Source organism: Canis lupus, chromosome 16, assembly GCF_011100685.1.
Source record: "Canis lupus familiaris isolate Mischka breed German Shepherd chromosome 16, alternate assembly UU_Cfam_GSD_1.0, whole genome shotgun sequence".
NCBI classification, from domain to species: domain Eukaryota; kingdom Metazoa; phylum Chordata; class Mammalia; order Carnivora; family Canidae; genus Canis; species Canis lupus.
The window spans coordinates 24,001,629-24,028,127 of record NC_049237.1 but is presented as its reverse complement, the minus strand read 5'-3'; the positions used below and the strand labels follow the sequence as shown (position 1 = coordinate 24,028,127).

Below are 26,499 nucleotides of genomic sequence, written 5' to 3'. Positions count from 1 at the left end.
TACTTCTGGCAGATGCCTTGGGGGATCTACTCCTGGCAGTCTCCATGTTAAAAATGAAGACACTGAGGTTCAGAGAGGTCAAGTAATTTACCCAAAGTCACATGGCTTGTGGATTGCAGAGAGATGTAGGATTTGAACATTAGTTTTCTGGTTCTAAAGTTTAATTTTTCCTCTACACCACACTACATTATTTGGTACCTTAAGTCCAAACATCAAATCACTTGAAATGTTGCTGTATATTCACTGAGAAATAAAATCACAGGAAACACTGCCAGTTGCCATATTTGGGTTACATACAACTGTAGGATTATGTTACCTTTCCCCTAAATTATCCTTTATGGAAATGTGATTACAGTGGTTAAGATTAAATAACTTGCAGGGTTTTTTTTTTTTTTTTTAAGATTTCTATTTATTTGAGAGAGAGACAGAGAAAGGGAGAGAGAGTACAAGCAGGGGAGGGACAGAGAGAAAAGCAAGACTCCCTGTTGACCAGGGAGCCTGAAGCTGACACGATCCCAGGATCCTGGGATCACACCTGAGCCAAAGGCAGATGCTAAACTGGATGAGCCACACAGGTGCTTTTTTTAATTAAAGATTTTTATTTATTAATAACTTTCAGTTTGTGTCAACCAGGCCCTAATCTACATGTGGCACACTGACAAAACTGGTTTCCTCATAAAGACAACTTGCAAAGATTTAAGGGTGACCTTTTGACATTTGAGGCAAATGTCCCTAACTTTCATAGGGAAGCTCCCAGACACACCATCCAATCCTCTAGGATTCATAACTGTGTTCAATCCTTGTGAAGAATTTGGATGAAGCCCTAGGGAGCGAGAAGAGTGCAGGGTTCATCACCCTCATCATCACCATCATCAACCCAAGTCTAGTGCACACTAGCAGGTTTAGCTTTGCTTTTACTTTGATTCCTTGCGCCCTCTTATGGTCAAGAGTGATGTGCGCGCTCAGAAAGCCCCCTGTCAATTCCCGTACTCCATTCCAGAGGCATTTCCCAGTTTTTGGTGGAAATTCCTCATGGAGCAGTACTCCCCTTCTCATAAACCTCCGTACTTCTCCACCTTATGAAAGTGACCTTAGCTATTCTAATTATAGCCGAAAAGCACATTTCCAAATAAAAATTTTGCAAAATACAAAAAAAAAAAAAAAAAAAGAAAAAACGTCACATATACTTTGACCCAGCAGAGACAGTCACTACCAAATTTTTATAAATTCTCTCAATTTCTTTCTATGCAGCTACATATACACACATACATATAAGCGTTTATTTAATATACAATATAGTTAATCTATTACCAGCTCCAGAGCTCACAGTAGTTAACTAGCATTACTAATGTCTACACCTCTCCACATGCACCTCTCCTAGCCAGTCTCCCTGTCTGCCTCCCAGCACTGATGTTTATGGTTATCATTCCACTACTTCTTCTTAAAATAAAATTACAACACAACTTGGGATTACATTGTTTTTACTTTTGCTTACTCCTCTTTTTTGCTGAACCTCTTCCTCAGATCATCAAATATTAATCAGAACAGCGGGCTGTACCATAACCCAGAATATGAATGTATTATAGTTCATTTAATGAATCCTCTAAATGTTGATTATTTAGATTGTTTTTACATTTTTGCTATTCTAAATCATTCAAGTTGTTTAAGAGACGTCTTTGGACACATCTATGATTGTTTCCCCGAGATGAGCCCCTAGACATGGAATTTCGTGTATTGACGGCTTTGATCACTCTGTCCCTCTGTGCTGGAAGCCCGAGCCATTCTGAGACATCATTTCCTTGGAGCAGCCTTCAGCCTCCTCCCCTGGCTCACTGAGGCCCTCTCACCACTGGGTCCTCCTGTGCTCTGCAGCCTCTGTGTAGAACTAGGCCGAGGGATGAAGTTTGCACCTCCTCCTCTTCAAAGATGCCTTCAGCAGCTCAGTAACTAGGGAATCTTCACTCCTCATCAGAATTTTGAAGTCCTTGAAAATAAACAAGTGATCCCTTTTGCCTTAATAAAAATAAACAGGGAATGAAGTAATACTGCTGGCTTCAGAATATTTTTTACATTTAGCATAATTGAGCAACTAAATCTTCACAGTGGGGCCTCTGCCCTCAGTTTTTCATTTCTAAGAGTAAAACTATTACTAACCTTCAGAGATTCTTCTATCAATAAGGAAGCTGAGGCAGATTATCAGGCTGTCTTGACTAGAGCAAGTGACTTGTGCTGGGAAACTGCTCTTGATGTGACATGGGCCTCTGGACCCAGAGAGCACTGACACATGGGGCTGTTTCCTCTGACATCAGCTCTGAGCATGGTGCCCTGCACAGAGCGAGAACTTAACAAATGTCTCACAAATGAAGGAATTTAAAATCCCTTCCCTGCTCTGAAATCCTGTTTCTAGAGATCTTACAGAATAATGTCACGTTACTAGCATTTGGATTGAAAAGGTCCCAAGGGTTTAGAACCCAGTGTGAGTAGGGGAATGGAAACTCGCTGTAGTTTCAAGGTGGTCAAGGTCAGGGTCTTGCTATGGACATTGAGCATGAACCTGGATCCAGCTGAGTTGACAGGGCCAGAGGGACATGAAGCAAAGGAAGGTTTTCTTTGGTGGCAGCTGTTTTCCTAACACTTTCCTTCATCACCTTCCTGACAAAGTCTCTCTGCATGACCTAGGACTGGTATTGTTAGGTCCTTTCAGAAGAAAGATCTTTGAATAACAGAAACTGGGGGAAGAAATGTTGCCAAATTCCCATTCAAGTGCTCTTTATAATAGTCTTTAATGGCCTGCTGTATTTGAGAAAGGTCAGGTCTGTGCCAAAGTACTGGGTGAAGAGTGGCTCTAATATATGTATGTATGCATAGATGTATATATATGTGTGTGTGTATAAAATATCTGTATAACTGTTAAACTCTTAGAGCATATTTATTTTCATGTTACTAACTAATGAACATTTTCTATATGCCAGGTAGATTGTTATGTGCTAAAGAGACATTCTTTTGTTTACTATCCACTCAATCCTCTGAAGTAGATACTATTTATTTATATTTCACAGAGGGAGAGACTGAGGCATGGTGAGGGTAAGTTGCTTGCCTAAGACCAAAGTCTTGGCAGATCTGGGATAGAAACTCAGCCTCTTTGGATTCTCAAGCTCATTTTATTTAGCCTACTAAGTTATACTGCTTTGCTTATGATATTTATCATATTCTGCTTCATTTGGCAGGTATTGTCCAAGTCCTACATTATGAATCCTTTGGGAACATTCACCTTACTCATCTCTTATTAGCCTGAAATGCCTTAAACACACCAGGCAAATAATGATATCTGCCTATTGATTCAAGAAGCAACTTGTAGACTGAACGTCAATAACTCTGTGGGGCTTTTTTCTCCCCAACTTTTTATTTTGAAAAATTTAAAACTTGCAGGAAAGTTTCAGGAATAATGTAACGAACAACCATATATCTTCACCAACTGTTAGTGTTTTGTACATGGTATGTTTTTGTCTTTTTTTTCCTTAACCATTTGAGAGTTAGTTGCAGATACATCCTTTTTCACTCCTAAGTACTTAAGCATACCTCTCCTACAAAGAAGGCCATTTCTGCATCACCAAGATACAATTATCAACACCAGAAAATCATACATTGTTGCAATACTAATACTAATATAACAAAGTCAAATTTCCTCAATTATGCCAATAATGTTTCTCAACAGTGGTTTCTTGTTTTTCTGACCCAGGGTTCAGTTTAGGGTCACATTGCTTTGTGGTGCCAAAACTTTCCTTTGTCTCTTTTAATCTAGAACAATTCATTAGCCTTTTTCTTAATCTTTCATGACACTTACATTTTAGAAGAGATCTAGGAGTGGTTTCACAAAATGTTCATCAATTTGGGTTTGTCTGATTGTTTCCTCATGAATAGAGATGCATCTTTAGTAAGAATATGACCTTTGTGTCCTCTGCATCACATAGAGGAGCACATGACGTGGGTCTGTACCATCCCTGGTGATGTTAAGTTTGACACTTGGGTAAGGATGACTCTTTGATGGGAAGGTACTCTTCTACTTAATAAGGAATCTGTGGGCTGGTACTTTGGAACTGTATGACTATCTTCAAATGTCTAGCATCTATTGATAATTTTCGCCTGAAATCGGTGGATCTGTCTATCTATATTTCTATAATTTCTTCTATATTTATTCGTTGGTATTGTCCTCTAAAGAAGAGTTTTCTCTGCTCCATCTCCTAAATCTATTGCTACCTGTGTGATCCCGAATAGCACGTCACTCACCTCTGGGAACCCACGTTTACTCATCCTGAAGATGGGATGACCTAAGGACACATTCCTGAACTGTAGTGGGTCGGGAACGAAGTTCCCTTAAAGATCTGCTGGGCACCGGAACGGGACGAATAGGTCTGACGTGCTACGCCACAGCATCCATCAGCTGCGTCCCGGGTCCTCTCCCTCCAGCCTCACCCGCGGCCCCTCCCATAGCAACAGTAACTAGTAAGCTCCGGGCGTTCTCGCGAGAGGACCCCTCCAGGCACGATGGTGCGGTCCGTAGGCCTCTCCGCCCACGTCAAGCCCCGCCCCGCCCCGCCCCGCCCCCGCCCCCGCCTCCGCCCCCGCCCCCGCCCCCGCCCCCTGCTGGCTGGGCCGTCCCGCGCACGCGCGCACTCCGAGCCAGGCAGTTGGGTTCGCTCCAGCTGTTCCTGTCCGCACTGAGACCCGCGGCGCGCGACCCCGGCGCGTCTCTACGGCGCAAACGTCGTGCGCGGGGGGCGGGTAGGGGCGCGCAGGCGCCGCGGGGGCAGTGAGGCCGCGCAGGCGCGGACGGCGTTGGTTTGAAGAAGACCTTCAGCGTTGCCCTGGCGGAGCGGAGACAGGCCCTCTGGTTGGAGGCGAGGTGAGCCGGGGCAGGGGCCGGGCGGCGGGGGCCGCGCCGAGCCGGGGTGGGTGGCGGTCGGCCCCTGAGCGGGGGTCCCGCGAGAGGCGGGCCTAACGGAGGGCTCGGCAGGGTGAGAGCAGCGTAACGGGGCGCGGGCCCGAGGGGGGGGGGCGCGGACGACCCGGGACCCTGCTCTCCTGGCACCTCCGGGGATGGAGCCGCGGCGCCGGCCTGGGGGCAGCGCTCGGGGCGCCCGCCCGCGGCCGCTCCCTTCCTGAGGCCCCACTGGACTGTCCTTGCTAGGCGTCGGGCCAGAAGGAGGTTGGTTTCGAGGGAAGTTGGACCCTCGAACCCCAAACCCACCCCACCCCCCGCCCCCAGCTTCCTCTCTGGAATTGTCCAGTATCGGGGCGCTCCTAGCACTCCTCGCCGCCGAGGGGAGGAAGCTGTAGGTGCACCTGAAAAAGGCGAGGCGAGGGACAAAGGGGGCCTTGACTGTCAAGTCAGTAACTGTGTCAAGCAGTATTAACCCAGTTAACGCTCCCCCTTCGCCCTCGCATCTGAAGCCACCTCGGGCGTCTTGCATGCCAACAAACAAGTGCATTTGTAGAGCCGACAGAAATGTATGATGATAGCTTTACTCTCGAGTGACCTGAAGTCTCTGGTCGTCTTTAGTTTTTGCTTGATCATACCCATCAGAACCGTGGGCCTGAGAAAGGAAGCTTGAACTAGGCAGAATTGAGATCAGGTAGTAAACTCAACCGGCTGCACTTTGGCAGTGTCTAGCAGTGGTTTTGAAAAATAAAGCAGAATGCTAAAAGACTTAGTAGATGGATGTTTCTGAACATTTAAGTATATCTTTTCTCTTGTCAGCAGATGAAAACCCAGACGGTAAAGGCTGAACGTTTCTCTTGGAATATAGTGTTCCTGCATTTTTATACTAACATCCCCACATTGAGACTTCTGGCAGAATTTCAACAGATACCAGCATTGGTTGAAATAATAAACAGTAATATCAAATTGCAGTTGGCAGTGTGTAAATGGTCTAGAATTGATCATTTGAATGTAGGGAATTGAGTTGTAAAATAATGGCCCTGGAAGTGAACTCTGACACCCTATGGCTGAGAACAGTTTTATTGTGGTATGAGTCGACGTTTATACTGTTTTTCACCTCTACTCTTTTCTCTTTATATATATTTTTATATTATACGCTGCCCTCTTAACATATAATGTCTGTCGTATTTGATAGGTTTACACTAAGGAACAAATTTTAAATGAGTTTACAGTTAAAAAGTGCATCATAAGCGTGTGTTGTTTCAGATATTATGGTATAGGCAGAAACTTAGTAGAAGGCCAGGTTAAGAGCCAGGCTAAATAGAAGTAGATACTAGTTTGATGGTGTGGATAGTTCAGGCATAGTTATTGCATGGGCTAGCTGGTGCTCTGGGTTTTTCTGGTATATTAATTGGCTAATGAGACTGCTTGAGATGGTTCTATAGTTGGTTAGACATGGCCATTGAAGCTGCTGCAGGAAGAGGTTTCCCATTATACAAAGAGGGCAGAAGAGTGGTATGTTTATTCATGATGTTAGAGCTCCTGAGAACTTTAATGTGAGGACTGTATCAGCAGTAGAAAAACTGTGTGAATACCAAGTAGGCAAGAATGAAAAGTGAGGGGAATCCCTGGGTGGCTCAGTGGTTTAGCACCTGCCTTCCGTGCAGGGCATGATCCTGGAGTCCTGGGATCAAGTCCCACATCAGGCTTCCTGCATGGAGCCTGCTTCTCCCTCTGCCTGTGTCTCTGCCTCTCTCTGTCTCTCATAAATAAATAAATAAAATCTTTAAAAAAAAAAAAAGAATGAAAAGTGAAGGCACCTTTGGGTTTTGAAGGCTTTAACTTTAGAGTATTCACCAATTTTTGGTAAGCAGAATTACTGCAGGTAGAATTTATCCTGTGTGTGGTTAATGGGTAAGATTATATAATTTTATTTTATTTTTAAAAGATTTTATTTATTTATTCATGAGAGACACAGAGAGGCAGAGACACAGGCAGAGGGAGAAGCAGGCTCCATGCAGGGAGCCTGATGTGGGACTCGATCCCGGAACTCCAGGAGCATGCTGTGGGCCAAAGGTAGGCGCTAAACCCCTGAGCCACCCAGGCTGCCCAGAAATTTCTTTTCTTTGAAATGTATTCAGAAAGATGATCTCTGAATCTCGTGAAAAAAAAAAAACCCTTTTATTATCCAGTGTTCTGGAAAGTTCTTTGTAAAGAAACAGAACGCCTTCTCCTAACTTTGCTTGCATTAGGGTATAAAGGATGCAAAGGAAGAGAAAACTGTCTACCTCTTCTTACTGAACTAAATACTGGGACTGTGGGTAAATAAATATTAAATGGCTGTTTTTATTCCTTTGTCTTTATAAGAGATGTGTAACACACCGACTTACTGTGACCTAGGAAAGGCTGCCAAGGATGTCTTCAATAAAGGATATGGTAAGTATGCTATTGTACATTTCCAATTTGGGTAGGGTTAGTCTTGAATGCTTACTATATGTAGATGCTGTGCTAGTATAATGAGGTTAATGTTAATCTACTTCACAAGATTTAAGGGGATAACTGTCAACAGGTTATTAGAATTGGCTCTTTAGAGGTAGAATGCCTTACAAGCATTAAAAGCAATTATATACATACGTACATACATATACATATTTAATGTTATCTCTAAGATGAAGCAATATAAATCTGTAGTACTTACGTCTCCTCTGGCTAGCCCTAGAGACAGTTAAAGTGGGTGGTACGTTTTTTCCTCCTCCAAATAATGACAGTGTTTTCATGAGACACAACTTTTGACTTCTTTGGAGTAACATATTCTTGATCCTGAATGGTCATTTTTTAGTTTTTAAATTTTAATTTTTGTGTTATATACATTTGAATTTTCTTATTAACTGTATAATTACTTAAGTTTATAGTTATATAAGCATGTTTTCTGATAATTTTTGTTCTTTGAGAGCTTAAAAATTATATTTATTTCATTATAATTCAGTTTTTAGTGGAACTCTTACCTAATCAGGATACTCTGTAATTTCCATATGGAAGATAGTGTGGACTGCTTTCATAATCTCTAAGTTGGAAAAACTGGAGTGAATGTCACATTTTGTGCATTGTTTTTATTTTTATCTAGGATTCGGCATGGTCAAAATAGACCTGAGAACCAAGTCTTGTAGTGGAGTGGTGAGTACCCAATATATTTTTAAGAGATGTAGCATAATTAACTTAACCTGTTAAAATTGTTTTGTCTAGTTATGTGAGTCAGCGTACATTTGGCACTATGCTATCTTCCCTAGCTTTGTCATACTCTTAGATTTCAGTGAGCCTCTTCCTGTTAGCCCTAGACAATGCAGTTAAATTTTGGTGGAGAACCTTGTGTCTTTCATAAAAGAATATACTGAGTCTTACTCTCAGGATATATAAAATACACATATATTTTTGACCAGTATATATCTTTATGCTTTCATGAATACATATATGGGTACTAAAAACTTTAGTTCTGTTATAATGGGTTCATGTAAGTTTTATTGCCCTTACAAAAAACAAATTAATTTTAGTCTCTATCCCTTCAGCATTGATCAAAACAAATGTAGAAATAAAAATACATGTAAAAGATTAATCTAAAGTTTTTATTGATGTTCATAATGTCTTTTTTTATTGAAAGTTAAGAATATAGTAAAGGATATAAGCATATTTTGAAAGTGTCATTAACCAGGACTTTTATTCACTAAATCTGGCAGATAGAGTAACTTTACATTCACCTTATTCTCTTATTTCTACTCATTGGGAGCATATCTTTTTGGTATCTACCTATCCAAACCAATGCAAATTTTATTTCCAGATATAATAATTTAATTAGAAGGTCTAAAGGAATGTGGAATTCGTATGATACTTTGTCTTTGTTTCATATGCCACGTAATCCTGGTTTGTCACTATCATTTTTCCCTGGGTTTTCTAATGGTAAATAAACATATATGCAGCTACCTACTAGGGTGGGCATATTGTTATATGTTCTGTTAAAATAGAAAAATTATACTAACTTTCAGTAGGGTTTCAGAATTTGTTCAAGTTAGGTTTGTGTTGCAAAAATCGACTAAAATTTTATCTCCCTTCCATGCTGCTGTGGTGTGGGGCTATTCATTCAGATGGTAAGAAAAACAGAGCATATTTGTGTGCGTCTTTTTATGGCTGCTTTTGGTCTCTGGTATTAACTTAGGATAAATTTCATACATTGCTCCAAGCAGTTCTTAGATTGCACTTAATATTTTTACCATATGCCATCTATTTAACATATTTATGGTGGTTTTGTTGCTTACTAGCATTCATTGTAAAGCTGTAGATGTTATATGCATGTTATAAATGTATTTTGCACTATTTGATCTAATGATGAAATTAGAGAAAAACTGAAGCATTGTGAGCTAGTTCTAATTTTTTATTATTTATTTTTTGAAGATTTTATTTATTTATTCATGAGAGACACACACACACACACAGAGAGAGAGAGAGAGAGAGAGAGAGAGGCAGAGACATAGGCAGGGGGAGAAGCAAACTCCATGCAGGGAGCCCAGTGTGGGACTCGATCCTGGGACTCCAGGATCACACCCTGGGCTGAAGGCAGGCGCTAAACTGCTGAGCCACCCAGGCATCCCTGATTTTTTAACTTAGAGAATATTCTGGGCTTTTCTTTTAGCTTTATACCTCTGGTATTTTAGACTTTTGGAAGAGCTTCAAAGTAAGAAATGATGGTAACAAGGAAAAAGTGTAGACTAAATACACTTTTACCTTAATTTTGTGTGTGAAATTTTCCTGACACTAAAATTGAGGTTTATCTATGTTATACTTCCAAGTTTATGAGAGGTATATGTAAAAAATAAAACACTGGATAGTTTGATCTACTAAAAGAAAGCGATGCTCTCATTAAATAATTGTGTGGACTGTTAAACATGACTAGCATTCTGTCATTTTGTACTGAGGCCTTGCCCTAAAATGTGCAGCATGATACTCTCTTGGAAAACTTCTTGCATGGTGTTGATAAACAGATCATAGTTTCCCAGTTGTTTCATCAGCCTGTAGAGCTAGAGGTAGGGAGCAGGCTGTTTGGTAAAGGGAGGGTTCATATTGCGGGCAGTGAAACAGAATTGCTTAGGCCTGGCAGCACTTAATGACTGTTGGCAGTGTTCTAGAAATGTTCCCTAAAAACGGGGCCAATCAGAAGGTTTTTTCCTTGACAGTTCATAGATTGTCAGTGACAGGTGTTGACTGTTTGCTTCCTTTTAGAGGGAGATCTGTTTCCTATTGCTCATTGTCATATGACTGAAGGGACACCTACCTAAGAAGGATATATTTTAAGGTGTTCATAGTAACTATTTGATAGAAAGCACTTTAAAAGGTAGATGGGGAGAAGGGAGAAAGGGGCAAGTATAACATTCCATTTTGTTGTGAAAAATGGGTACATAGTTCCAAATACTGTGTATACCTAAAGTTCTACAGACAGTTTTGTGGACTAAAGCAATAAAGTTTTCATGACAGTGTAACTGTACTTAGTGCAGTTGAACTGCACACTTAAAAATTGTAAATTTTGTTAGGTGTATTTTACCACAATAAAAATAAAAAAATTTTTTTGATGCACTGAAGTTTTATTAAAAGAGGATAGGGCTGGGTGACTTAATTGGTTAAGTGTCTGCCTTAGACTCAGGTCATGATCCCTGAGTTCTGGAGTTCTGGGATTGAGCCCCACATTGGGCACCTGCTCACCAAGGAGTCTGCTTCTTTCCCTCTCTCCCCCCGCTTCAAATAAATAAAATCTTAAAAAAAAAAAAAAAAAAAAAGAGGGTAACGTAGTCCTTTCTAGTGTTTGGGGATTTTAAAGATCTTAAAATTAACTAATAGTTTGAATGATATGATAGAGAATGAATAATCTTTTTCAGGTCATGAAAGTAAAATGTTTAAGATTCAATATTTTTGTGTTTTTAGTACAGGCATTTATTTTAAGTAAAGATATTTCTCTTTTAAAGGAGAGAATTTAAGATTCCCATTTTAGTAAGAGAGTACACGGAACCAGAAGTATCAATGAGAGAGATGGAATAATGGAAAGATTTGAAACTGGTTAAACTTTAGAAATAAGAAAGCAGGAAATAGGTTGTGGTAAAAAGTAAACTGTATTGGTTTCTGATGCATTGAACATTACTTTCTGAAATGAGTATTTTCTGTTTGATGAGGTGATTTTAAAGTCAATATTTTTCTTGCTTATCAGGAATTTTCTACTTCTGGTCATGCTTACACTGATACAGGGAAAGCGTCAGGCAACCTAGAGACCAAATATAAGGTCTGTAACTATGGACTTACTTTCACCCAGAAATGGAACACAGACAATACTCTTGGAACAGAAATCTCTTTGGAGAATAAGGTAAGAGAAAGGATTAGAAGTTATGTGTGGGTTAAATTTATCTTGCAGATAAAATTATCTGTAAACCCCAACTACAATGTGAATGAGATCTTAGAACCTCTATAGTAGCCATAGTTTTTCTCTGCATGTGGCCTTCTTGATATGTCTTACATTTCTAGAAAGTAAAGCTTTATGAGTCCATGATTATCACCTTATATCTTTGTTCTGACCAGTTCTGCTTGTTAACTGAGCCTTTCCTAGGTAAACCAAGCTGTTTACAGTGAGGTAGTTTGATTTTAATTTGTAATCGTTGCAAAACTGGCTCCATAGAAAAATGTTTCTAAATTCTATTTAGAATTTAGAAATAATGTCTTCAAAGGGAAAAATGATCAGCAGGTATTTGTGAAGTATCTGCTATGTACAGGGCACTGTTTTTTTGAGGCATGTCTACATGCACATTACCATAGATAGATAATATATATGTGTAGCTGAGTAAATTCTTTCGGTTGGCTTGTTAAATGTCAGGGTATCTCATTACAGTAATTTCAAGAGAATATCAAGATTACTTGGTTGTATTGGAATTTTATTGTTTTTTTACTGTAATTAATATTATTGGCTGTGATAGAATTTGACCTACACATTTAAACCTGGTTTTTGGTGAGAGAGTAGAGGAAACCTGGGATAAGGGAGGATAAAGATGTAATTTAGTAAGTAACTTAATATTTGGCTTTCTTTAATGACTCCCCTTTTTTTTGTTGTTGTTGTTAGGCAGTTAGAAAAAACTTTAGAATTGGTTTTTGGGTCAAAAAAATAGAAAATTACTAACTGTTTATTTTAAATCTTTGTTTTTCAGTTGGCTGAAGGGTTGAAACTGACTCTTGATACCATATTTGTACCGAACACAGGGTAATTATCCAAACCCCATTTTCTGAAATGTTTTTGTTGCTTGTAGGGATAGAGAGCTTTAGACTAGGGAATTGCAAATAAAAATTTAGGTGCAGGGAGAACTTAGGAGGTTGCTGTTAGGAATACCGGAGATCTTGTATATGTAGTAAAGAGAAAGGAGGACTCCTTGAAGCAGGTTAAACTTTTGATTTGAAAATTGAACAGATGAACAAAAATATGAAGCTAGTCCATGGACAGCTCGGGTGGCTCAGCGGTTTAGTGCCACCTTTAGCCCAGGGCGTGATTCTGGAGACCTGGGATCAAGTCCCATGTCGGGCTCCCTGTGTGGAGACTGCTTCTTCCTCTGCCTGTGTCTCTGCCTCTCTCTCTGTTTTTTATGAATAAATAAATAAAATCTTAAAAAAAAAAAAAAAAAGCTAGTCCAAAGAGGCATGTAAGAGGAAAAGTTTAGGAGCTAGAAAGGTTTGAGACTAGATATTTCTTTTTCTTTTCCTAAGATTTTATTTTTAAGTAATCTCTATATCCATCGTGGTGTTCGAACTCACAACCCTGAGACCAAGAGTCACACACTCCAAGCCAGCCAGGGGTCCCGAGACTAGGTATTTCTTATTCTTAAACTGTTCTTACATGGTTGTGGTATTTTGCTGAGAAGTTAATTTCATAAGAAAACAGTGTAATCTCTTGACTGTGGAACACTATAAGCAGTAGTTCTGCTACTGATGTGTTTTCTTAGCTTTTAAAAATCCCCCAACCTCTCTGCTTCAGTTTCTTCATCTAAAAAATGGAGATCATGTTGTTTCTTATCTGCCTCACACGGGCAGTGCTAGAAAAAGGCAAAGTGGAATTTTTCTTTGCTGTGTATGTCATTCTTGCCACACACTTAGTTTTCTTCCAGACAAATATTTTCAGAAGAACCCTAATTAAATAGGACAAGGATTATTAAGAACCAATTTCATGTTCTCAGTATTGTCCTTGAAAAGTGTACACTTGTCTTCCATTCATCTAATGTCCAGGGAGAAAACACCCTAAAGAAAATAAATATGTTTACTAAAGGACTGTATCCTTTAAAAAAAATACTCTTCTCTTCATGATAGATTAATAACTTAGAAGTGTGCAGTGTGTCAGGTGTTAACGTTTTGTAGCATTTGGGCATTTAAAAACATTTACAGAAATTTGGGGGATGTTTGAGTGACTCAGTGGTTGAGAATCTGACTTTGGCTCAGGTTGTGATCCCAGGGTCCTGGGATTGAGTCCTGTATTGGGCTCCCCACAGGGAGCCTGCTTCTCCCTCTGCCTATGTCTCTGCCTCTCTCACTATGTCTCTCATGAATAAATAAATAAAATCTTTAAAAATTTTTTGGGTTCTCATGAATACGTACATATTCAGATTATTAATTTGGCACTGAAGTACACTCCTTTTTATACTTTTGTCATGCCTTCATGATATTTTTTTTTTAAATATTTATTTATTTATGATAGACATAGAGAGGCAGAGACACAGGCAGAGGGAGAAGCAGGCTCCATGCACCGGGAGCCCGACGTGGGACTCGATCCCTGGTCTCCAGGATCGTGCCCTGGGCCAAAGGCAGGCGCCAAACCGCTGCGCCACCCAGGGATCCCATGCCTTCATGATATTAATCATGAAATATCCTGTCATTTGAACTATAGTGAAGAATAGGCAAAAAATAGTATATGCATTTTTTTTTTTTTTTTTTTTTTAGATTTTCTTTATAAGGGAGAGCATGAGACAGAGCACCAGCAGTGGGGGAGGGCCCGGGAGAGAGGGAGAAGCAGACTCCCCACTGAGCAGGGAGCCCAACATGAGGCTTGGTCTCAGGACTCCAGGATCATGACCTGAGCTGATGGCAGACGCTTAACTAACCGAACTACGCAGGCCCCAGTATATGCATTTCTAATCCTAATAATGTTATATGTGTAGAGCTGTCGTTTGAAACTTTATGTATGCCATCTATCAAAATAATATTCACATTGGGAGAGAGGGAATCTTAACTTAAGAGATTTCTGGGCAGTAGTAGAAACTCGTGTTGTTTTCATTGTGTTGTTTTATTTCTTACAGAAAGAAGAGTGGAAAATTGAAGGCTTCCTATAAACGAGATTGTTTCAGTGTTGGCAGTAATGTTGATATAGATTTTTCTGGACCAACCATCTATGGCTGGGCTGTGTTAGCCTTTGAAGGTTGGCTTGCTGGCTATCAGATGAGTTTTGACACAGCCAAATCCAAACTGTCACAGAATAATTTCGCCCTGGGTTACAAGGCTGCAGACTTCCAGCTGCACACTCATGTGTGAGTGTTTATAATTCATTCCTCCTTTAGTACTAGTGCAGTCGCCCAAAAAGATGGTAGCTGTTAGCATGTTGGTAGCTATTAGCAGGTTAGAAATGATGGTACTTGCATTTAATATGTTTTGGTGGACATCCAGCCTCACTGTACTATTTTCCTAGTTAGCAAAACATTGCCAGAGGTTAGTGCACTTGGGGCATTGTACTGTGCTACTGGTAGTTACTGGCCTCTCAGCCTGTACCCCAAACTTTAGGAAGGTCTAGAATCTGTACAAGAACCCCTGGGAGGGAGAGAGCCTGGGCATAGGTTACTTCCTGATAAAAGGGATCCTTTGAAGATATTTCTGCTTCCTCTGGTGCCTTAGTTATTTTGGCAGTATCTGGAAGCAGGTCTGGATCATGAGGATCAACCACCTAATTGATCTGAACATCCCCAGTAATTCTGTGGAGGTTTTCAGGTACCCTTGGTTGAAACCTAACCACCCATGTTGCATTCAGAAGAAGCAAAAGTCCTCAAAGCAATCCTGGATTCAGTTCTGTAGGCTGCATTCTATTGGTTAACTGTATTTGAACTGTTAAATTGTATTTTATGTCTTGACCTACTGGGCACTGTTACTATACCAGGAAGAAAAAGCACAGGGTGAACTACGTGTTTTTGAAGTGTTAGAGATTGCTCTTCACTAGCTATTCCAGTTCACTATGATGTGTGAAATAAAGTCAAGCAGTGGTATAGACAGTGGCATTAAAATTGATGAAACAGAATGATCAGGAAAACCATGAAAATTCAAGGACTAAGTTCTGGGATGCTTTTAAGCAATAATGTAGGCACTTCTCTAGAGCAGGACACCCTAGGTATTGTGGGGTAGTGCTTTCTGACTCTAGGGTTGTTTAAAATGAAATCCAGAATTGGATTTATTCCTGTACTTGTGCTGCTGGGTTTTTTTGTTTTGCAGAATATTTATCTTTACTTCTAAGTTTCTAAATTCTCTGAGCATCTCAAAGACGTATAGATCATATTTACCTGAGGCATACCATTGATGCCCTTTGTGCATAATTATGTCTAAGAGATTTACATTATGGAAGAGCTGAGTACATGAATCACATGTTAACTACATTTTAATTAGCTACTAATAAATTACATAACTGGATGTAATTCCTTGTTTGGTAGTCATTTATACTAGAAGTTTGTTGAAATAGGTAGTTGCAAAATAAGATCCTTGTCTAGACAGTCTTAGAATTTGGTTTCCATATCATAAGAATTGCACAAACTAGATATTTATGACTTTTTCTTATACTATGAAAATAGGAATGATGGCACTGAATTTGGAGGGTCTATCTACCAGAAGGTTAATGAGAAGATTGAAACATCAATAAACCTTGCTTGGACAGCCGGCAGTAACAATACCCGTTTTGGCATCGCTGCTAAATACAAGCTGGATTGTAGAACTTCCCTATCTGTAAGATTGGATCTACTCTTAGGGTTTCAGCTAAGTTGTAAATGAATGTTGTGATTTGGTTGTTGTGTGCATGTTCTTTATTAACTTTAGTGAGCTGGTCATTGTATAGTGAAAAGAGTATTATACCTCAAGTCCGAGAATGTGAATTCTAGTCCTAGTTCCTCTTCTAATTGGCTGTTGACCTTCTGGAGTCATTTTATCTCTTTGGCCTCAGAATTTGCTTATCTGTAAATTCGTGGGATTTGATTACTATTCCTGTTGCTATTAGTAATTCTTATCAATAATGACACTAATTGAGCTCTTAAATTTCAGGTACTGTGCTAAGGGCTTAATGTGTAATATCTCATTTAATCCTCCCAAATACTCCATGTGGTGTGAGTAGTATCCTCATGCCCATTTTATGGATGAGGGAACTGAGACTTGGAGAGGTCAGGTAATTTGCCCAAAGTCACAAAATAAGTGTCAGTGTCAAAATTTGAATCCAGATCTTCTCTCACTAAGAATTCATGTTCTAACCACTGTCAGAAGTTGTAAACTGGCATCTCAAAGAGTTTAGTTCACCAGGGGTGTTTGGCTGCACAGTATTTTAAAAACTTTGTTTGAGGCCTTTAAGAATGCATTTTTGAGTACTCTGCTATCCGTACCAGTCCTCTTAACTGAAGAGACTTACCTTTGTGTTAATTAAATTTGCAGTTTTGGTAGTTCTAGATTGGCCTGCAGTTGCTTTAGTTTTGGAAAGCTGATGCATGAAATAGTGGTTGTACTGAACTTACATATTATGAAATTGATTTTTTTCTAACTATTTCTATTTCCTCTCCTAATCTTAGGCTAAAGTAAACAATGCCAGCCTGATTGGACTGGGTTATACTCAGACTCTTCGACCAGGTGAGTAAAGGAATTAATAACAATGGGCATGGGTAGGAGGTGATGGAGGAATACTGAAAATAAACCTATAAAACCTACAGTCAACAGCAGGTCGATTCAGACCATTCACAGTTGGTTAAAGCAAAGCAGATCAGGTGCTTTTGCTTAAAAAGTATTTATAGGTTTCTAACTATAATTTGGTCACTCTGGCTAGTAAGTTTATTTGGTCACTCATTATTCTTAACCCTGAACTCCAAATGGAAGTTTGCTGTGATTATGCTTTGCTCATTGCAGATCAGATGATTCTAGATAACCCTGTGTTGACTTAGTGGTACCTGAACGCTTGTAACTCTTATACTCAGCTGTAATCCATGCCCTTGACTCTATCCATTGTTTCTTGAAAATGAAGATCTGATTGTAATACTTGTTATGAGTAAGATTGTGGTGTCTTCTTCTTCCTAGGAGTCAAACTGACCCTATCAGCTTTAATCGACGGAAAGAACTTCAATGCAGGAGGTCACAAGGTTGGGTTGGGATTTGAACTAGAAGCTTAATGTGGTTTTGAGTAAAGCATCCGATTTGTCCCCGGAGGTGAAGAGAACCCACTATGTTTTGGCCTTAAAATTCTTCTGTGAAATTTCAAAAGTGTGAACTTTTTATTCTTCCAAAGAATTGTAATCCTCCCCACAGTGAAGTCTAGAGATCGCAAGTGCATCCTGAGGGAGGTACTTGAAGGCATGCCTGGAAGTTGTCATGTTTGTGCCACATTTCAGTTGAGTTCCGCAGTGTTATTTTAAATGTGTTCCTCAGCGACAATGTAGTGTCACGTTACAAAGGAAATGACCCAACCCTCCAGTTTGTACATCACGTCCTGCATGTCCCACACCACTTTTTCATGACCTTTTAATAATATATTGGTCTCTGTGCTGTAGTGGAAATCTTTGGTTTTGCATCAGAGTAAAATAAAATAAACCCATCACATTTGGAACATAATCGCTTATCTGATTTGCTAGTGGTGGTTTTCTTACACTTGGCATGATAGGTTTTGTTTTGAAAAATACTCTCGTAGGTGATGGGTGGGATCTAAAATGGTATGTCTGAAATACCTGTGCCAAAAAAAAAAAAAAAGAAAGAAAGAAATACCTGTGCCCATCCCTTCCTCTCTTGTCATTCTGACTGCTCTTCTGCTCTCAGGCCGTGGAGTGAAACCATGAGTTTTGCTCCACTGGGCAGAAGCACATTTGTCTGGGTGCTTGCTCTGTGGTAGAGCAGGATCATGCGGGTAGTTGTGCAAGTGGCTGAGAGAGCGTGTGTGTGTGGGGGGGTAAGTGGGCAGAAAGATGGGCAAAGGGAAGAGTATAATTGGGGAAATACTGTGGGAAAAGATTGGTAGGAGGAGGCCAGTGCTGGAGGAGGCCCAGCTGTGGCTCCCCTCAGGACCTCGGGAAAGTGCTTTCGAGTACTGGGATCTAGAGAAAAGATAACTAAAGAATGGAGATACTAGCTTAGAAAAGAAATGAGTAGGCTGTAATACCTTCAGGGCTTACTGGTAAACATCTTCCTTTCTAAAAGTAGAATTCTTTGAAGTCTTCATCTAAAAACAATATATGCTGGTTGCAACAAATTCAGTCAGACATTAAAAAAAGTGAGTGAAAATTCCCATTTCTCTCTCCAGTCCTCCTTTCTGCCACCTCCAGCAGTTTGATGTATATCCTTGCAGAGATTTTTCAGTGTCTTTAGAGATTAGAGAAGTATCTTTTTATATATAGAATGTGAAAAAGCACATCTTGTTTTGCTATATATTTTTATTTATTAAAGATTTTATTTTTAAGTGATTTCTATACCCAACATGAGGTTTGAACTTAAAACCCCAAGATCAAGAGTGGCATGCTCCAACTGCCTGAGCCAGCCAGGCACCCTGCAATGTATGTTTAAATTTAACATATCAGGGTCGTCTTTCTGTTTGTTCATATAGATCTGCCTCACCTTTTTTTATTCTACTTGACTATAAATGTGATATTAACTTTCTGCTTTCTACTGTATTGAATTTTTTGCTTTATAAACAATGCTGCATTGATTATCTTTGTCATCTTCTGTAAATATTTCCATAGCAGGGATCCCTGGGTGGCGCAGCGGTTTGGCGCCTGCCTTTGGCCCAGGGCGCGATCCTGGAGACCCGGGATCGAATCCCACATCGGGCTCCTGGTGCGTGGAGCCTGCTTCTCCCTCTGCCTGTGTCTCTGCCTCTCACTCTTTCTCTCTGTGTGACTATCATAAATAAATAAAAATTAAAAAAAAAATATTTCCATAGCAGCACTGCCCAGTAGATCTTTCTTTAATGATGAAAATGATCTGTCTTTATTGTGTCATATGGTAGCCAGTAGACACATGTGGCTGTTGAGCACTTGAAATGTAACTAGGTCAGTGGAAAAACTCAAAAAAAATTGTTTTAAGTAATCTCTGCACCCAGCATAGGCTTGAACTCAGAACCCCAAGATCAAGAGTCACATGCTCTATCGACTGAGACAGGAAGAACTCCACTTTTAAGAAATTTTATTTAAGTTCAGTTAAACATATATTACTGGTTTCATAGGTAGAGTCAGTGATTCATCTGTCTTGTATAACACCCAGTGCTCATTATATCACGTGCCCTCCTTCATGTCCGTCACCCAGGAGCAACCCTCAGTTGGTTTTCTATAATTAAGAGTTTCTTGTAGTGTGTCTCCCTCTCTGATTTTGTCTTTGTTTTATTTTTTCCTTCCCTTCCCCTATGATCCTGTTTTGTTTCTTAAATTCCACATGACTGAGATCATATAATTGTCTTTCTCTGACTGACTTATTTCACTTAACATAATATCCTCTAGTTCCATCCATGTCATTGCAAATGGCAAGATTTTTTTGATGGCCGAGTAATATTCCATTCTATCTATAAACCATATCTTCTTTATCCCTTCATCTGTTGAAGGACATCTGGGCTCTTCCCACAGTTTGGCCATTGTGGACATTGCTGCTGTGAACATTGGGGTGCAGGTACCCCTTCGGATCACTACATCTGTATCTTTGGGGTAAATATCCAGTAGTGCAATTGCTAGGTCATAGGGCAGCTCTATTTTCAACTTTCTGAGGAACCTCCATACTGTTTTCCAGAGTGGCTGCACCAGCTTGCATTCCCACTAACAGTGTAAGACGGTTCGCTTTTCTCCACATCCTCACCAACGTCTGTGGTTTCCTGACTTAATCAGAATGGTTAGTTTTAGCCATTCTGATAGTGTGAGGTGGCATCTCATTGTGGTTTTGATTCAAGCACTTAATTTTTAATTCTATTTCATTTTAACTAAATTTAAGAGATTGCTAAATCATAGGGCATGCACATTTAATAAGCAGTACACCATTGTCCTTTGGAAATTTTATACCAAGTTAATTTTCTACCACTGGTGGTCAAGAGTGTCCATTTTCCACTTTCTCCATAGCATTGAACTAAACTTCAAAATTTTTACCAGGTTTAGAAATGAAAAATGGTATCTTATTTTAATTTGTATTTCCCTAATTGTCAGTGAGTTTTCATGTGTTTACTGATCATTTATAATTCTCTGATTTGCCTGTTCAGATTCCTTGCTCAGTTTACAAATGAGTCATCTTAAAAACAACTAGACACGGTTGCTTTTTGAAAAATGTTAGTGCTGCAAGATATTTTTCCCTGCCATCACCAGAGATCATCTTTACTTGCACCCAAATTCCAACCAGCACTCCTTATGTTGGAAAATATCTGTGATACCAACACATAATGTAATTTGATTTTCTCATTATCTTTGTGGGTTGAGCCACCATTACAGGAGATAAAGTACCACAGGAAAGGGAGTGGAGAGTACACAATGAATCTGTTCCAGCTGCTGAATGTGAGCACTGGTGGGGCCCCAAGGTGGGCTGCAGGTGGAGCTCCTCTGTGTTATGGAGCGGAGTGGGGCGGGAGCTAACTGCTGAGTGTTAGTGTAGCTCCTGGGAATTTCCTTTCAGTCTAGTGCTAAGGGTGGGTGAGGAAATGGGGGGTTAGGGGCATAAGGAGATTCAAGGAAATACCTATGAGATGCACCTCTAATTCTTTAGTTATTTATCTGATGAATTAGGTGGGAAGGGGATTGCTGAAGGTTGTTTTCCCTTCTTGTGCTATCTTTCCCTTTTAAATTATTCATTATTGCAAAGCTAAGGAGCCAAATTTGGTGTTGGTCGATTAATCCAGATATGAACAGAGGTGGCTTAAATTCAGCCTTTATTCAGTAGTTGTATTGAATCCTGTGGCTGCCTGGGCTCTTCTAAGTACTCTTATCATTGTGGAAGCCATAACTTGTAGCAGAAAGGAGGGCACACTTCTTGAGCTTATGTGCCAGGTACTGTAGTGGTCACCATGTGTGACATCATCTTAATCCTTGGAACAGTAACTGCAGATACTTGGAGTCCAGTAATCTGGGAAAGAAAGCCCTGAGAGATGTCTTAGGCTAGAGCAGTCCGTTGTGCTTTCTCCCTCTCTCCCCTTCACCCTCCAGCTTTCTCATTTTTCCTGGTCCTCTCTGCTTTCCCCTCAATTAGCCTATTACTCCTAGGGCAATCATTGATTTGGTTTTATTTATTTAAATTTTAAATTGATTTTAAATCATCAGATGTAGCGCGTCTCATGGATGGTCTGTGTGTGTGCAGCTCAGCAGATGAAGCGTCCCCTTGTCTCCGGGCACAGTGAGCACAAGGCATTGGCCAAGGCAGGAAACACTAGGGGCTCCTGCCGCCCTTAGGACAGTTACCTAAATAGACCAAAGTACTGGTGTTTCTTGTGATAAAAAACTAATAGGCATGAGATTTTTTTTATCAGATTTTGAGAGATTAAAGTTTATACGTCATATTTTAAATATTAGTTGTTCAAGAGGTCAGGAAGACAGCGCAGTGCATTGCTAATGCATCAGCACATTCTGAGCATCACTGCTTAAGGAACAGAGGAGGATGAAACAGCCCAAAGTTTCGTTCAGTCACTAAGTGTCTGTACCTTGGAAGCTCACCAGTAACATGGCCAAGCCTCAGGTTCTAGAACCTTGGAAGGAGGAGCTCTAGGACAGTGGAGGCCGTTCCTGGGCTGCCCTGCCATGCTCGTCTACACTCACGAGGGTTGCTGTGTGTTCTGCACGTGAGGACCTCCTCCCTTTGAGACGATAGCCTCTGATTGTGCATGCTTTGGGCACTCTGGGTCTGCTCCCTCTGCCTGTTTCCCTTTAAGAATCAAATTCCTCTTTTCTTTTGCCCTCACTCAAATGGGGAGATTCTAACCCCAGCCTTCTCTAATTCTACACCCAGGTGTTATGTTGGTGTGAGTAGCTTTTTCAGATGACGTGTCTGCCCTCGGAGATTCTGATAGCCTCACAGGCCTTCTGGGAATAAAGGTGGTCAGATAATAGCACCATTCTTCTTCACTCAGGTTTTAAACAAATTGTAAATTAGGACACGGTGTCAGTGGATAGAAGCCGAAAGCTGCATCTTTTGATGAAGGCTGCTTCATACTCGCTTAGAGTGAGTGACAGCAGTGTTGGGCCAAGGCAGGCCTCTCTCTGGCACAAGTTTGGGTGGAGTGGAGAAGGGAGATTTCGAGTGCTTCCAAAAGGAGGATGGGAGGAACTAACTCCAACATTCCCAGTTCAGTTTTCCCAGAGGTCCTGTTCATATGTACTCCTTGGCTCTGGGTAAGGAGAGGCCAGAGTGCGATGCTGATGGTGGGCCTGTCATGTGGACAGAGACCAACCTTAAGAACAGAATACAGCGTTCATAGCGTGTGTGCTTTTAACCATGATCAACCCTCACCCCCTCCCAGAGATTGGGTTTGTCCACTGAGGAAATGTATGCTGACCTCGAGGTGCTGGGGTGAGGGAGTATGTGCTTCGGTGCAGCCCCTTGGGGATCCCCACAGACCCACTGCACTTGGCCCTCGAACATGCCTGTTCTTGTCTTCCTGACAGCTGCCTCTGCAAGCTGTTCCAATGCTTAGCGCCGTCTAAGTTGGCCCTCCTGACCTCCAGCTTTTCCTGCAGGCTGCCTGCCAGACCCTCTTCTTGCCTAGTCTGCCTGCATCTAAAACTCCAGTTCCTACACTGAACCTATGCTCTCACTGTCCACTCGGCACTTGAAGTTTCAGCCAAATCTCTGCCTCTTCCGTGAAAGTTTCCCCAAGGCTCATCCGCTCTGTGCAAACATTCTCGGGGTGGCAGCAATCACATGGTATTGCACTTTTGCTTACCCACCTCCCCTCCTGCCTGTGACCTCCTAGGGGCCTGTATGTCTTCCTATGTCCAGTGGCCAAGCCAACACTTGGACCCAATAGGTGTTTCCTGAATGATGCAAATGAGCCATCAGGCAGGTGGGCCTGGTTTGGCTTCCCAGTCCTGGGGCTTTCTGCATACCGACAGGTTCTCCTTTGGCAAGTCCTCATATTTTCCTGTGGCCATCAAAGAAACAATTGACATTTCTAGCAACTCTCTGAGTTATGAGTAATTATTCTGGGAGGTGACTTCACAGCTGGAGTTTTAAAAAGGTTCTGGGAAGATAGTCACGATTGCAATTGCACTTGACCCCACGGGATGTCGCTGTTGTCACTGCCAAGAGAATAAGATGGCCTTGCTGTGGAGTCCATGCCTTCTGGCCCGCAGGCCAGGCAGGCTTCCCTTTGACCTCACTCCCTTCCCCAATATCTACCGACGCCTGTCAGGAATGTCTACATTCGGGGTTTGTTTGAACCTCCACACGTCAAGCCTCAGGGAAAGCCAAGGAATGGTCCATCCTGCTGTAGCCCAAATCCCTTTCTCTCTGTTAGGTCCTCAATTTGTTCCGGTTGGTAGAGATCAGAGAAGAGCTGGCTACCTTTGCTGAGTCTGAAACTCGTTACTTTAAATCAGATGGCATTCACACATTTCCTTTATAAAAACAGAAGAAACCTCTCACCCTTTCTCCCAAGACTTCCAGGTTTTTTTTTTTTAAGATTTAATTTATTTATTCATGAAAGACACAGAGAGAGAGAGACAGACAGACGGGCAGAGGGAGTAGCAGGCTCCATTCCATGCAGGGCTTCCAGGTTCTTAATCCCCTACCAGTGTTCCTTCTGGCACCCTCATCCCGGGCCTCAGGCACAGTCCTTTCTCTGGAGACCATAGTTGTGGACACAGCCTGACAGCTGCTCAGAGGGAGAGGCTGAGAGGTCGGGAAGCCTGACCATTTGTGCCTTAGTATCCCCAGTGCCGGGCCAGCTCCAGGCATTCCGAAGACTGGTGTCTCAGTGTGGGGGGATGATGGTGTGTAGGTGACTTTTCCCTTTTTTTCATAATATGCTTCAGGGTTGTTTCGTTGTCTCTTCAATAGTAAAGGATGAAGTGCTAGGAGAATATTTAAAAGGCTGACAATCGGGATCCCTGGGTGGCACAGCGGTTTGGCGCCTGCCTTTGGCCCAGGGCACGATCCTGGAGACCCGGGATCGAGTCCCACGTCGGGCTCCCTGCATGGAGCCTGCTTCTCCCTCTGCCTATGTCTCTTACTCTCTCTCTCTCTCTCTGTGTGACTATCATAAATAAATTAAAAAAAAAAAATAAAAGGCTGACAATCTAAGGACAGGGCTACATTTCCCCTTCATGAGAATTTAACTGGATTCTCCAGGTCTCACCAATCATTCTTCCTCCAGTTTCTCTGAGTCTCTGGCTGTTTTGTCTTGTTCAGCTAACTGTGGCTTATTTTCTATTCCTTTTCTCCATCATCTAATTGAATGTTTTCCTCCGAGCAGTCCGCTTGATGGGAAACATCCACAGAAAGTTCCCAGAACATTAGCGTCTGGAGCCCTACTCTGGGCCAGGCCCAGAGCGGCCCCTCTGCGACCCCGTCCCTGGAATCCCCCTCAGCCCCGTGGGAGGCCCCGGTCCTGGGCCAGGACCCCAGCTGACGGGGGAAGGGCGCTCCCCCTCCGCCCCCCGCTCCAGGAGCCTCTCCCGTGGGAGCACTTGAGGGCGGTGGGCAAAGGCAGCCTCCCACGGGGTGGGGGTGAGGCCCCCCCCTCCGAACACGACCGCCCAGGCCCCCTTCCCCACCCACTGCGGAACTGAGCTCACCGATGCCCCAGAGCCATATGTCCCACCATTCTCTGAAGGATGGGATGGGTTTTTATTCTGCAGCTGATTCTGAGGAGACAGGAGGCCTCACCTCAAAGAATTATCTTAAACGTGTTTCCAGATTTGCTCAAAAGCTCAGTCCTTTTGGAAAGGCGAAAAGTGAAGTCAAAGCACGTGGTCCCAGGAGCAACTTGGGTGCTGGCCTCTGGCTGCCTCTGCTGCCGGCATGGAAGGTCTCCGGCGAGCTCCTCAGCCTGGCTGCCCCCTGCGCAGGGCCATGTGACCCGACCCAGTTAGGGTACCTGCGTCGTCAGTCACCCTGGTCTGAGGGGTATTTGTAGCTTTCGAGGAGGTGGCTGACGATGATGAGCTCACCCCCCCAGGTGACCCATCCTCTGCTGGAGCTCACCAACCCGCCCTTGGGGGAAAGGCTGGGGCAGGGCAGGGGTGGGAGCTTCTCTGTGGGACAGGCCTGGGAGGGGTGCCCTGGGCAAGGCCTCTAGCCCCATAGCCCCGGTGATGCGGCTGCTTAGTCACTCGAAGGCTCAGTGTGTGTGTGACCTTTGTCCACTGTCCCCTGGGCCTCTGTCCCCTGCAGCCTGGCTGCAGCCTGGCTGCCAGGGCCACACTTGGGCAGAAGCGGTGGCCCCCACAGCTTGTCAGCTGACACCCGTTAGCTGTCACTGTTTTTTTTTTTTAAGATTTATTCATGAGAGACACACACAAGAGAGAGGCAGAGACACAGGCAGAGGGAGAAGCAGGCTCCCTGCAGGGAGCCCGATGTGGGACTCGATCCCGGGTCTGCAGGATCACACCCTTGGCTGAAGGCGGCGCTAAACCGCTGAGCCACTAGGGCTGTCCAACTGTCATTGTTCTTATAACAAATTTAGGAGGAAATCAAACTTCTTGAATCTATGGTTTTATCAGAAGTGGGGAATGCCACTTTAAAAATCAGAGAGAGCAAATGTCTTTGTGGAGATGAAGACCTTTTCATCCCTGGTCATCCCTCATTCTGTCACCCTCCAGGCTCCAGAAGGAAACGGAGGCTGCACCCTCTGCTGCAGAGGCTGGGGAAGTTCGCTTCTGAAGCTCCAAGTAGGTGTGTGTGTGCTTTGGAGCTGCTTGAGCCATGAAGAAGGAGGATGTGCATTTTTCTGCTAGGCCCTTAGTCCTGGACATGTGGACCCGCGGCCCCCCACTGCCCTCGAGGGGGCAGGTTCAGAGTCAGGTGGGAAAGGCTGAGCACTGGAGTGGGATACGTCCTTTAACAGAAATCCCATCCTGGGGCGAACCCTCTCCTGTCAGTTCTTTGCGGAAGAATCAGTGTGTGTGCTAACAGGGGATTTCAGGATGCTGGGCTGTGTCCCTCATTCCTTCCTTCTCTTGCTCACGTGTATCCTGTGCACAAACATGTAAAAGTGGTAAAATAAGAAAGTTATTTGAAAAATCGAAGTCAACAAATTATGTGGCTTTTATTTTTGTGGAACTTGAACAAACCACGATAAAGATACTTAGAAAAATACTTCAGAGGCA

At 42.2% G+C, this 26,499-nt stretch overlaps 1 protein-coding gene and 1 long non-coding RNA gene across 3 annotated transcripts; one reads left to right on the top strand and one right to left on the bottom strand.

The window, feature by feature from the left end:
• Window positions 1-897: 897 nt before the first annotated feature.
• On the bottom strand, window positions 898-4,507 carry LOC102156835. The gene is made up of 2 exons (XR_005371072.1): window positions 4,288-4,507; window positions 898-2,013 (listed from the first exon to the last, which is right to left on the bottom strand). It is a non-coding gene; the product is annotated as an uncharacterized LOC102156835 (long non-coding RNA).
• A 318-nt stretch (window positions 4,508-4,825) lies between these two features.
• Window positions 4,826-17,836, top strand: VDAC3 (voltage dependent anion channel 3). 2 transcript variants are annotated; one of them, NM_001251965.2, is given in 10 exon segments: window positions 4,826-4,903; window positions 7,307-7,375; window positions 8,064-8,113; window positions 9,076-9,078; window positions 11,184-11,336; window positions 12,169-12,221; window positions 14,299-14,526; window positions 15,829-15,979; window positions 16,807-16,864; window positions 17,306-17,836. In NM_001251965.2, coding segments are annotated over 9 exon segments (855 nt in total). In that variant the 5' UTR covers window positions 4,826-4,903; window positions 7,307-7,308; the 3' UTR covers window positions 17,398-17,836.
• Window positions 17,837-26,499: the final 8,663 nt, after the last annotated feature.